Genomic DNA, 12,601 nt, shown 5'->3' with positions numbered 1-12,601 from the left:
CCCCGCCCAAAATAAGAACCTAAAATAAGAAAAAAGGGGGGATGGATTGTTAGTGAAGACCAAGAGATCGGAGCAACGAGAGTCTACAGCCGCAAAAGAAAACAATACAACAGTATGTAAGTAGAAAAATACTTGTCGTCGTATGCAAGCAAATAAATAAAAGAAAGTCTCCTCAAGCGCCACACCCTCGAGAAGTTAAAAAAAAATTTAAAAGTAGGGCTTAACAAAGTTTAAAAACGAATAAAGACATGTGCAAAGTTCAACTCTAATCTTAGAACATGGTAAATAAATGAAACCTATAGATAAACATCCTAGGCTACCTACCGCTGCATCGGCTTAGACAAAACATATCCCTCTGCTGTCTGAGACTCTTGGGGGGGTTGGGGGTGCAGGTACCCAGCACAATAAGGGAAGAATTTTTTTGCTGCGCCGGGCCTCGTATCGTGCGTATATAGTGCGTATATTCCGTATGCGTATTATTAGCCAACCAAAAAAGGCGCAGATACCCCAAGGTATCTATCCTCATTATTGTACGGTACAGTATAGTACATATACGCTCACCTCGCCTGGACTTGCCTCGCAATTATTGTGATTTTACCTTTTTCTTCTCATTGAAATGCACCACTTCAACGCTGTGGCAACACCGCTGGGCCATCTCTCTTACTTACACAGTCTACCTTTCGAAAAAAAGAAGCAACACGATAACATGATCACGAATGGAAAACAAGGATGAAAAATGATATCACCCACGACAGCAAAACCAAATCACCCTCTTCAAATTTAAGTTGTTATTATCCTAACCAGACCGACTACCTAACAAGAGCAGCAACCAACATCAACCAACATCAACCAGAACAGAGAAAGAAGCAACTCAAAACGAATCATCTATCCATCATCATCATGACCCTCACCTCTTGGGCTTGGGGTGGACAAGGTTGCAGACGACGCCGCGGCCGCTCTTGTCGTCGTCCATGACGTGGCTGTTCTCCTCCATGTTCCTCGCGACGTGGCTCCCCGTTGGCCTGAACGGATTGCTGTCGTCATTATCCTCGTCGTCGTTGTCGTCGTCCTCTCTATTACTCTCGACCTCTGCCTCCTTCGCCTCTTCTTTATCCTTCTTTTCTTCTTCCTGCCGCTGCTTCTCCTTCTCCGATCCTTCCTCGTCCTTCTTCTTCTCCTTCTGGCCTTTCTCATCGGCCGCCACAGTCTCAGCAGCAGCAGCCGAGGCGGGGCTACTCTTTCCGCCAACGACAGCATTGCGACCCGTGTTGCCCCTGCCGATGACCGTGTCGACGTCCTCGCCCCTCTTGAGGGCGGCGAGTGCGCGCTTGGCCGTCTCGACGCTCTCAAACGCCGCGCCCTGGCCGCGCCTCGTGAGGTGGCCGGCCCTGGCGCTGCGCATGCGCGCCTTGACGCCGGGCGGGCCGCGCAGCTTGGAGGCCTTCTTGTCGGCGGCCTCAAGCGCCTCCCAGAGCGCGCGCATGGTTTCCCACCCGCGGACGACCTCGTTCTCCATGGCGCGCCGGTCTCCTGCGGGACCTCCGTCGAGCTCGTGCGTCTCACGCTGGCCCTGTACGATGCGCGCGCGGCGGATCAGCTTGGCCGGCTGCCGGCTGCGCTGCGCCTGCTTGACGATGCCCTTGAGGGTGTAGCCAACGGGGCCGATGATGGCGGCAATGTCCTTGAGGACGAAGCCAGTGACACCCATGCCCACGCCCTTGGCGAAACCGCGCGCGCCGCCGTCGCGGGCGCCACGGTACGGCAGCCTCACTACTCCCGTCCAGCCGTCGTATATGCCGTAGAAAAACTCATGTTTGGCCGCCCGCAGGCCCGACTTGATCCCTGTCACGCGCGTCGGCCGTCGGACCGTGTCATCTCCGTACAGCCTCGGAGCGTTGTGGAAGCCCTGAGCTAGCGCCAAGGAGAGGTCCATGGGCGCCCGAACCAGTGCCGCTGCCGACTTGAAAGCCCCCTTGCCCACCTCAGCAGCGAACTCCTCAGCGGGGTTGTCTTCCGTGTACGTCGTGGACGCTGTTGTCGCTTGCGTATCATAGCGGCCCATGGCGTTGCTGGCCTTCGTATGTGTCTGCCGGAGACCTTCCTCGTCCTCGTCTTCGCCATTATCTTCCTCCCCGTTGTTACTCGTAGCAGTTTTGCCCGCACCAGCATCGGCGTCCGTCTTGACCGCGTGATCCACCACTTGCGTTTCAGGCGAGCGGGCTCCTTTGGAACCCTTGCCTTTCGCCTTATGATCTCTCGCAGCAGCAGCCGCCGCCGCACTCTCCTCCTTTTTCTGTTTCCTCTTCCTCCTCTTCTCATTGCGCTCCCGCCTCTCCGTCGCGCTCCTGTGTACGCGATACGGCACGCCGCCGATACCGCCAAAGATATTGCCAACGGTGCCCATCAGAGAACCCGCGACCCCAGTGACGGGCTCGCCGGGGCCTTCAAAGTCGTTCCACTCGTTGTGCCGGAGCAGCCGGAGCCTCTTCCAGGAAATGTAGCCGCGCTGGACGAGGAAGTCGGCCGCCATGGTGCTGAGCCGCAGGCTCGTGTTCTTCAGCAGCCACACCGCTACGCGGTTGGGCAGGATCGAGCAGCGGACTGAGTTCGTGCCCGACATGGCCATATGCTTGTGGAAAGACTTGCAGGCATTCTCGGCGCCGTCGCCCTCGAGCTCGATCCCTTTGGCGAGCTCGCGGGCGGCTTCGGCCGCCTCATCAGTAAGGCAGTATTTGATGCCTTTGGCTAGGTTCTCGGCCGTGAGGCTCTTGTACGGCACCGGCTCGGGGCCGGCCTTGGCAGTGCCGACCATGGACCCCCAGAAGTTCTGGTCGCCGAAGAAAGGGACGATCATGGTTGGCTTCCCGCACTTGAGCGCGATAGCTGTGGTGCCGGCACCGCCGTGGATCACGCAGGCGCGCATTTTAGGGAAGAGCCAGTCGTGTGGCGTGTTGTCTAGGAGGAAAATGTTGTCGGGGACGTTGAGACTGTCGCCCCCGAGGCCACCCCAGCCTTTCGATACCAGAGCGCGGACGCCCGCCATCTTGACAGCCTCGAAGATCATGTGCGTAAAGCGGTCTGCATCGTCAACGATGATGGAGCCGAACCCGATGTAGATCGGTGCCTCGCCGGCCTCGAGGAACTTGGTCAGCGGGTCAGGGGGGTGGAATGCAGATGCAAGATCGAGAAACACGAAGCCGGAGATGTCGATTTCGTCGCCCCAGTCTGCAGGCTTAGGAACCAATCCAGGACTCCAGAGGTACGTGTAGGGGACATGCATGCGGTAGGTGGCGCCAGGCGCCCACAGGGTCGACAGCGGATCCAGAGCTAGCGTGTTCACTCGGAAGTCGTTGATGAGATCTCCAAGCCCTTGCCAGACCATCATCTCGACCAGCGGGTACGATATGAAATTGGCGTATCCGGGATCGACATTCGACCTCTTGATACTCGCGAGAGGGTGCGGGAAGGCCTGGGTTGGCGTGTATGGAAACGTGAACATGAGGTGCAGGGGAATCCCCAGAGCTTCGGCGCAGTGGATGTGGGCGAAACTCGGCGGGTTCGCGATGATGGCGTCGGCAACAAAGGGGTCCTTGGACCCCATCATCTTGATGTTGTGCGTGTCGTGTTCGTCGTCGGTGGCGTTGATGCAGGCCCTCCAGAAGCCGGCAAACATCTCGGCCATGGCAGCCCGCCGCTTCCCGATGTCGCCCGCCTTGACCGTCTCGAGGGTCGGTATCATGCCGGGGTTTTTCACCATGAAGGCCATCAGCTCCGACGGGTCGCCCCCCACCGAGAAGAACTCTAGGCCCGAGTCCTTCTCGACGAACTCGCGGAAGGCCGGGTGCGTGGCGATGCGCACGCGGTGGCCGTACTGCTCCTTCAGCACCTTGCCAATCTTAAGGAAGGGCTGTGCGTCGCCGCGCGAGCCGATGACCATGATGACGATGTTCAGCTTGGGGCCCGAGAAGGTTTCCGGGCCGGCCGCCGTCGAGGCCGATGACAGCCTCGCTACTGCATAGGGGCGTGACCCATTAGCGCCGTCGACGCCATTCTTCAGGGGCACCACTCTCTTGACCGCCGTGCCGAGGGCCTTTGCCAGATAGCCCGTGTTGCTCGTGTCCTTGACCGAGATGTTTAGTCGGCCGTCGTGCTTCGAGACTTTCCCCTTGGTGTGATAGTGCTCGTTTCCCACTTGAAAGCGCCGAAAGTGGTCTTTGTCGAATCTGTGCTTGCGCGACCGCTTCTTGGTCGTGGACTTTGCGGCTTCTGAACCGACGGTCTCGTCGTCCGACGATGACTCGCTGCTCGACGGGTCAATATCACGCAGCAGTCCAGCGTCGGAGTAGTGGCGCGGCTTCTGGGATTTGTCGTAATCCCACCCAACTTGCTTCGCCGAAGAATCGACATGTGTGCCTGCGCGCCTGATGGGCGGCAGGACGATAGAGACGCTTGAGTTGCTTCTGTCTCGGCGCAGTGGCAGCTCGGTAGCCCATTGCCTTGAGACGGACGCGCTTGGGCGCGCTGAGAGTCCGGGGTTGGGCTGGAGGAGGCCGGAGTCGGGTGCGATGTCTTCATCTTGGAGCGCTCGCGGCGGCGTGGGCGACGTGGGCGTGGTCGGGGACTCGGTGGCCGGAGGGACGTAGGTGGGATAGACGGTGTGGCCCTTCTCGTCGCGAACCACAGTCACTGGCTGGCCGTGATAGACGGTGCTCTGAAACTGCACCACGCCATCGTCGCCCATGTCGTTGGCAGCGCGGCAGGTTTGCTGGCCGAGTCTAGACATTGGATACTGGCACCTTTCGGTGGCGGTGACACCGAGTGAAGTGGTACGGACGGCGGGCTGCTCGTCAATGTCCGGCGACTATTTATTTCTGTCTTCTGAGCGTCTTCTTCGGCGTTCCGTCCAGCTCCGGAGCTGCTTCGCCTGCCGTTGAACTGGGCAGCCAGACCAGTACTTAGTAGAGATAGTACTTGGTACTGGGCAAGAAGCCGAAGTTTGCTAGATGTTTCGGCTGTAGCACGCACACGGCGTCTAGTTCTGATTCGGCCGTGATAGGCACAGTCGGCTTTTCGAAGAGACACCCCTGCACGTATTGTCAAATGGCGTGGGTTATTGTGTGGTCGTCATGGTGTAAGCGCGGCTTAGTGATCACGCATTGCAGGACATGGTTTCGAATGTTTATCTTAGGATCTAGGTGTCGAGTCGAAGGGGAAATGCAAGGCGCACGTCCAACAGTAGGCCTAAAAGCTGGACTTAATGGCTACAGGGTACGGTAAGGTGTTGTAGTAACCAACAAGCCAAAAGGGCAAGAACGATGGATCGAGGTGCGTGTGAACGGTGGCCGGGGGAGGGGTCGTGTGTGCTTGACGCCGTTGTTGATACGGAATTCCGTACTTAAGAAACCCGACCTTAGTAATGTCCAATAATCTTGGTAGCCGAGTCTCCACCCCTGCACAAATTTCGATAATGCAACTGAAGTGCATCAAGGCACTCGAGCTTTGCCTGTTGGCGGTATCTCCCTTGCTCTTCTGCCTCAAGCGTTCCTAGGTCCTTCCGAGAGCCTCCAGGGAGGGGTTGGCACCAACCAGCAGCACCAGCCGTGCGTCGATTTTTTGCTTGTGATGCCATATCTGAAGCGGGAAAAGTGATGTCACCGACGCTAACCCTGCCAGGGGTTTCCGTGCTTGGCCCACGCCAGCCAATCGTGCCTTTGTGCCGCAAGCCTCGCCGTTGGCCAGACAGGGTGGATCGTGTGGTGTGGTGGGGTGGGGGCACCAGCAGGAATAGTTGTTGACCAACTTTTTATTTCAATATAACCTCAATTATTTATTGTCTATTCCGGCTATGGCAGACTAACTGCCTTGTTCCCACGAGAATTCCGCAACCGCATGAGCTGACGGACCGCATGAGCTGACGGAGAGAAAAACAAGACACTCAAAAGAGCTGTTTCGACTAATTATTGGTAGCTCGTATCTGCTAGATCGGGAATTAACCTTAATAGGGTACTCCGTAAGTGACTACCTTGGATTGTGGTTCTAAAAGCATAGATCACACAAACTGGACCCACTTCACTGGGCTGCTGGACCGAAAAGCTTAGAGCTCAAACCCTCTCCCCTACATGAAGACCGTTTCATCTCTTTTAGTTACGGCCGTACCTACCTTACCTAGCTTTTTGAGCTTGGGTCATTCCAAGGAAGCAAAACCACTTCGAGAGCTTGCGGCTAAGAGATCAAATCAGCGCCCCACATGAACACCATTTCATCTCTTCGAGATACGGCCGTATATTCTCTCGAAAGTCGTAAACCTAATCGGCGAGGAGATCAACAATGAAGAAACTCTCACGGATAGCAAATAAGAGACCTACTCTAGCAACGATTCCACAGCTTCAGAAGCCACTTGGAGGACCTCAAATTGTACCTTATTTGCTTATGATTGGTCACGTAGACGGGTTTCTCCAATTTTAGTCCCGTCCTCACCTATTTGCGGGTAACCTGAGGCGACCTCTAGGAATGGCCAGTAAGAGACAGGATTCCACAGCTTCAGAGGCAAGAAGCCACCTAGATGACCTCAGGCTGTACCTTGTTTGCTCATTATTGGTCATTGTTAGCTTGAACGATTTTCTCCATTTTAGTCTCCTCACCTGGGTGTTTGCGACTTTCGAGAGACACGGTAGGCTGTGTAGCTAGCAGTGTCGAAAGACAAACGTTCAAGGTTGCTCGCCCAACAACACCCGATTGCACCGCTTTTCCAACAAATGATAGTTTTAACTTCCGCAGTGGATCTGGTATTTACTCCTCTCCTTCTCGCCACTGCTTGTGCTGTATTGTGGACTGTTGCATGTTCCCTCCTTGTTCCCTGCCAAACCCCGGCCGGCGCCCGGATCACCCGGGGAGGACGAGGAGGAACCCTATGCCGTCCAATATTCTCCGCCAAGTCCATGACTTAGCCGGCCGTATGGCTCTCCTACGCCGCAAGTACTCAGCAAACTCGCCTTCATCATCTGATCCAAATCCTATAGGCGAATATGCTTTCCCCCCCACCGACGCCAGTGCCGTAAATTTATCTCCAAGCCGCGCGCGAGGCTTCCCCTCGCAGCCCTCACATATGCCTTGTCTCACTAGTACCTCGCACAGGACGTCCTAGTCGTCCAGGCTAGCCCGTCCCATTAGGCTCTCGCGGCTTCCTCCGTGACCCTAAACCCTTCGGCCGCCGCTAGGAGGGGCAAGCGCTCGCGCAGCACGTCGAGGTCAAAGGCCAGGGGCCCGAGCTCCCCCGCGAGCTCGCCAGAATGCGTGTCCTTTTCCAGCTTGTCGAGCGCGCCCTGAAGCGGCTCAAACCAGCGCTCCTTGACCGCGGCGTCCGAGTTGGTCGGGAGCACGTGCTTCCACTTGTCCGACGACCACAAGAACAGGCCAAAGTTGGCCGCCTGGATGAGGTACGGCGAGTTCTGCGCCAGGTACTCGACCAATTCTTCCTGGTCGAGCCCCTGAAGTGAATCCAGGTTGGGGAACACAACGTACTCCACCGTCTCGAGCGCCTGCGGTCCCGAGAAAACGCTAGCTGCACCGGCCGTACCAGCAGTCTCGCTCTCTGTCGAGGCCGATGCAGCGATTAACTCGTCGCGCAGCCACGTGATGGCGCACGCCTTTAAGGAGGCGAACATGCAGTTCTCCAGCAGGTCGTAGAGGATGCGGAGGCGGTCGTCGTCGGCTGGGTCGGCGTGCAGGATCTGGCCCGCAAGCGTTGTTGCCGCGTTGCGGACCAGGAGCTGGGGGTGGTAGAGGGCGATGAGAGTCGTGAGATGGAGGTGCCTCATAAAGTCGGAAGAGGTGTCGTCGGAAGAAGACGATGTTGCCGGGTTGGCCACCGAGGAAGTCGGGTTAACCGCGACAAGGTCGTTTGCCCGAAGCCACAGACCGATGGCCACCAGGCTCTCTATTGTGCCCGCGTGTTTTTCTATCTGCTGCTCGGGGTCTTCATGCAGGAATTTTTCCAGTATCATGAAGTGCTCTGGGAAGATGTGCATGGCCGGCGTCGGCTGGTCTGCGTCGAAGACGGTCGACGAGAAAACCCAGTATGCCAACAAGCATACGCCGCCGCCTGTCGACAGTTTGATGCTGTCGATGCTCGAGAAGTCCTCTGATCCTGCCAACGGGGTGTCGTGGGAGGGCCCTTCGCAGAGCTGGCCGATGAACGCCTTTGTGCAAGAATGGTGACCCAAGTCGCTTATCAGTGCCTATGTTGTACGCGTCGAGGTCAGCTTTGTCAGGTAGGTGTGGTGCAACGAAACGAGGGGTCCATGGGGCGACATACGACCAACTGCCCGACAATGGCGTCCCTCGCCAGAAGCACCTGGTCCTCTCGGAAAGCCGCCATCAGCGTCGGTCTCCCAGGCACCATCTTGCCGGGGTTGTAAAACTCGATCAGCCTGGCCGCCCATGCCATCTCGTTGCCGTTGACATAGGCCTCGAGGACCCACGTGGCGAAGCTGAGCAGGAGCCTCTTCTGCAGGGAAGCCTCGGTCGGATCCTCGCGGTCGTCCTTGTCGGCCTCGGGGTCTGGCGCGTTCTTGGACACGTCGCCGTCCTGGTCCGGGTTGGCCACGTTCACGCTCGACTTTCTACTGGGCAGAGCCGGCCTCTGCGTCCCCGACAGGCTGTGCATCAGGTTGATGACGGAAGCCGTCATCTCCTGGTTCGGGCTGTATGTGTTGTAGACGGTCTGCAGCGTCTGGGCCAGGAAGCGGCTGGGGTATTTGGTCTTGATGCGCTTGTGCAGGATGGCGAGCATGCCCAGAAGCGTGATGAACTTGTGCGGCGACAGCGTCGCTGGCTCCTGGGCCTCGGTGTCCTGCCCTCCATCGCTGCCCTGGTCGCTGCCCTTGGAGTCGCTGCTGAGGACTTCCAGAGTCTCGAGCACCTTGAGGATCACCTCGCGCGGGTTGCCCAGCCTCGCGATGGTCTCGAGACAGGCTTCGGAGCCGGGCAGGTTGACCAGGTTGTACACGAGGTCCCACCCAATCTCTTGCGTGAGTTCGGCGTCCTGCAAGATTTCGTTGAGCACGGGGAGCACGACCGGCGAGAGATTTGTCTCGATTATGGTGAGGTAGGTGAAGCGGTCCGTTGCTGGCGGCCGGGCGTCTCGGATCGCCGCGATGGCCTTTAAGGGGTCGACGTGGGGCGCATCGGCAGCCATGGTGCTGATGTTTGTCGGTGGCGGTCTCGAACGAGATAGCAGCAGGCTCTTGCACGGGCAGGGACGACAAAAGCAAGGGAATTCTGCTTCTTTTTGGCCCGCGTTTGCGTCTTGGGAAAGAAACCGGTCCAAAAGCGCGGGAGCCTGGAGGAGGCAGGCGGGAGTGGTGGGAAAGTAGGCTAGTTATCCGTACTAGCAACGCAAATACCCCGCACTGCACTTGCCCGCAGCGTTAGGTTGCGTGGATCATGGAAACAACTAAAATTCACGGGCCAGGATGTCTTGCATGTAATGGCTTCTGTGACGCGTTAACCTAGACTAGTCGTGCCATCGAAAGAGCTCAGAGCCAATGGCCAAGGAAACTCCAGCACGTTGCATACGTGCACCTACATCGCCTGGTAGGTGTCCGTAGTTGCCTGCTAAAAAAGGTAAGGTAACTAGGTAAGGTATGCTTTGTCTATTTGTTTTTTTAATACCTTCTGGTGTCGGATTAAAAACAAAAATACAGAGGACGATTGTTTGAACTGGGTATGCACTCAAATTACAGTCCGCATGAGCTTGACGACGTCGGAAGCACTGGAATAGACCGTAGCACCTGGGATACTGGAACGGCCGGTGGAGTTGATGACATATTCCCGGATGCCGCGGAAAGCGTTCTGGCAGTCGGCGACCATGGCATCCACCAAGTCCCCAGGCGTGACGAGAAGGTGAGGCCCGTATTTTCGTTGAGGCTCCTTGTCGCTAGGAATGACCGTGGTTGCGGCCTCCTTCAGCTGAAGGGCTCAGACGTACCAGCTTAGTTCGAAGGTGATAGTCTTGCCCAAGCCTATTTCTGCACCGAGCATAAAATAAAGGATGGGACCACTGATGTAGTCGTTGATAATCTTGGCCTCTGTTCCTAGCATTAGCATGAACAAAGACGGGGGGTAATTATTCCATATGGAGCAAGGGCCACGACGGGGAAAGAAATACATACCGGCAATTTGGTGGGGGAGAAGGGTAAATGCCTCTCGGAGGTTCTCACCGCCACCTGGCGCTTCAGCGGCCGGAGCTTCACCATTTGTGTTGAGAACGACTCTGATACGACGCCGTGCCGCGTTGGAGAGATTGCAAGCAGCCTTTTTGCTGATGCGAGTGTTCTCGCTATTGAATGCGTACGTCTTCCGATCCTCGCCCTTCAAACCCACGAGGTCCATGGCCTCTTCGAAATCAGCATTCTGTGGTGGGAGGCTGGCCGTGAGGGTTGAAAGAGCGTATGAGAATGCGATATCAGTATCGGCACCCACCTCCGCACTTGCCGGTGCGGTCAGGAAGTCGGCCTGGCGCTTGGCCTTATCATCTTTCTGGCGATTTTCCAACTTCCGGAGCATGTCGCCGGTCTCACGACCCGCCCAGTACTGGCGGAAAAAAGTCCTGCTTGCGTTTTTGTCCATAGTGAATGGAGGACCTGTTCCAAAACATGCGTAGGTAGCAGAGCAGGGTAATCGAACGCTGCCAGTCCTCCATGGAATAGCCGAGGAAGCGGTTTAGGATGGCGTCGTGTGCCCCGTCGCCATAGTGCTCCATGAGTTCCTCTTTGGAGCGCTTGTCGCAGCGAAACCGCGCGGGATCCGCAAAGTCGGCATCGAAAAGCCCCGACAAACTGTCTTCGCCGTCATCGACCGGAAACTTCTAGGCATATTCCGCCTAGGTTTCCACGGTAATACCGGCGTCGAACTCTGGGCCCTTCGTCATCCATTTAAGAGCCTGGCACACATAAAGAACTATAGTTACGACCATAAAAACTTCGCGGCTCGGGTCAAGTGTGTCCAGCAGCGGGGACGATGGGTTGAGCATTTTTGACAGGGCCAACGGCCTATAAGATGGAGAGCGGTCGATCTCGTCGATCAAGGTCATGAAGTAATCATCCGAGGGTTGTTGATTGATAAGATCGAATACCTGCTGTAGCGGGAAAGGAGACGTGGCGAACTTTTCTCCAACTCAGTTGGACCATTCTCTCCACAAAGCGCCAAAGAGCTGCAACCCTATAGTATTCTAGTAAATATTAGCTCGCTTTCTGCATTTGAGTCGCTTGGTCCACGTGGAGTAGAAAGCCTATTAGTGAAGCTCTTAGTCCACAGTATGACACATTTGGTCAAGGCGGGTCAATATTGTAGGAATTTAAGACATACCCTCTGTTAGAGCAAACGCAGCTAATGCACCGTGGTCAGGAAACCCAAGATATGCCACAACTTGGGCCGGTCCGAGTTCCGATGTCTTCAGTATGACCAGGTTTCTCGAGCCCATGACCTTTGTCGTGCTTTTCGACCATGCTCGGTAAAGTTCGTTGCGTACTTCGTCATCTGTCTGCTCGCCGGCTAGTTTTTTGCGTCCGCTACCGGAACCGGGTCTGATAAGCTTCTTGATAAGCCCCTCATCTTCTCGTTCTCGTAGAGGCAAGGGGCCCTAAACAAGAGTAACCCAAGGCGAGCGTGGGAGAATCCGTTCCTCTGTGGGACCAGAAGTGCCAGCTTGCCAAATAGCATCGGTGACGTTCTTCAGATAGCTCGAGTCTTCTTCGTCCGTGAATTTGTATGGGTCAAGATGCGGGTTGACCTCTGTCGAAGACCGCTTCTTCTGTGTCTTGGTCTTGCCTCTAGGTGTAGGTTCCGCGGTGGCAGACGACGCCTCCGCATCGTCTACCATAATGGCGGTCGCGAGTTTTGAGATTCCTGAGCCTGTTAGCCTGCTTGGTCCACGTGGAGCAGGCTAAAGAAGTTAAAATAGCTGAGGAGGGGAAGTTGGAAGAGGAGAAAGGAGCGATGAGAGATTAAGATAACTTACAGGGAGGCTGGTGTTTCGAGAGCCTGATGGAGTTGGCCTTCGAGGGCTGGTAGTATGAGCGGGTTGGTCCACGTGGAGTAAGTTGAAAAAAATGGAAACAGTTAAGAAGGGGAAGTCGGAGGGGAAGAAAGAAGAGATGAGAAAATAACTTAAGAGAAGAAGGGAGCGATAAGAGATTAAGATAACTTACAGGGTAGTCTAGCTTTTTAAGGGCCTTATGGTGTTGGTCTCCTAGGGCTGGTGGTTGAGCCGCTTGGTCCACGTGGAGAAAGCAGAAAGGGTTGAGAGAGTGAAGTTGGAGGAGAATGGAGAGGCTGAGCCGGAGTCTTAGCCCTTTCGGGGATATCATCTTGCAGCCGCGGTTGCCGTCGGCTTTTAGATAATGATCATTATCGATGACTCCAGTTAATTTTTGTGCATTTTAGGGGAGAAATATGTCAAGGAGGCGACTGGATATATGAAGCATATTAGATGCCGTGTTCCTGGATTCCGGGCCCGGCGTCCTGAATCCGGGATCCCGGGCCCCGGCGGGCAGCTGGTGCGCCTATTCGGCGTGACTCGGTGCAGCTGGGCCAGTGCGCC

At 56.1% G+C, this 12,601-nt stretch overlaps 2 protein-coding genes across 2 annotated transcripts; both read right to left on the bottom strand.

Moving 5' to 3' along the window:
* Positions 1-881: 881 nt before the first annotated feature.
* On the bottom strand, positions 882-4,741 carry B0T26DRAFT_740022 (uncharacterized protein; the record flags this gene model as incomplete). The annotated part of the gene is made up of 4 exons (XM_060443798.1): positions 882-956; positions 1,081-1,155; positions 1,205-4,357; positions 4,406-4,741. 4 exons carry the CDS (start codon positions 4,739-4,741, stop codon positions 882-884), a joined length of 3,639 nt encoding a protein of 1,212 aa, XP_060298876.1.
* Positions 4,742-7,166: 2,425 nt separating this feature from the next.
* Positions 7,167-12,368, bottom strand: B0T26DRAFT_674587 (uncharacterized protein; the record flags this gene model as incomplete). Its single annotated transcript, XM_060439726.1, has 13 exons — positions 7,167-8,237; positions 8,315-9,221; positions 9,587-9,612; positions 9,742-9,937; positions 9,989-10,094; positions 10,173-10,643; positions 10,687-10,864; positions 10,970-11,134; positions 11,187-11,212; positions 11,368-11,613; positions 11,695-11,913; positions 12,020-12,065; positions 12,210-12,368. 13 exons carry the CDS (start codon positions 12,366-12,368, stop codon positions 7,167-7,169), a joined length of 3,816 nt encoding a protein of 1,271 aa, XP_060298875.1.
* Positions 12,369-12,601: the final 233 nt, after the last annotated feature.

The sequence above is a fragment of the Lasiosphaeria miniovina genome, assembly GCF_030549165.1.
Source record: "Lasiosphaeria miniovina strain SMH2392-1A chromosome Unknown B0T26scaffold_3, whole genome shotgun sequence".
In the NCBI taxonomy this organism is placed as follows: Eukaryota; Fungi; Ascomycota; class Sordariomycetes; order Sordariales; family Lasiosphaeriaceae; genus Lasiosphaeria; species Lasiosphaeria miniovina.
This window is presented reverse-complemented; position numbering and strand designations above follow the sequence as displayed.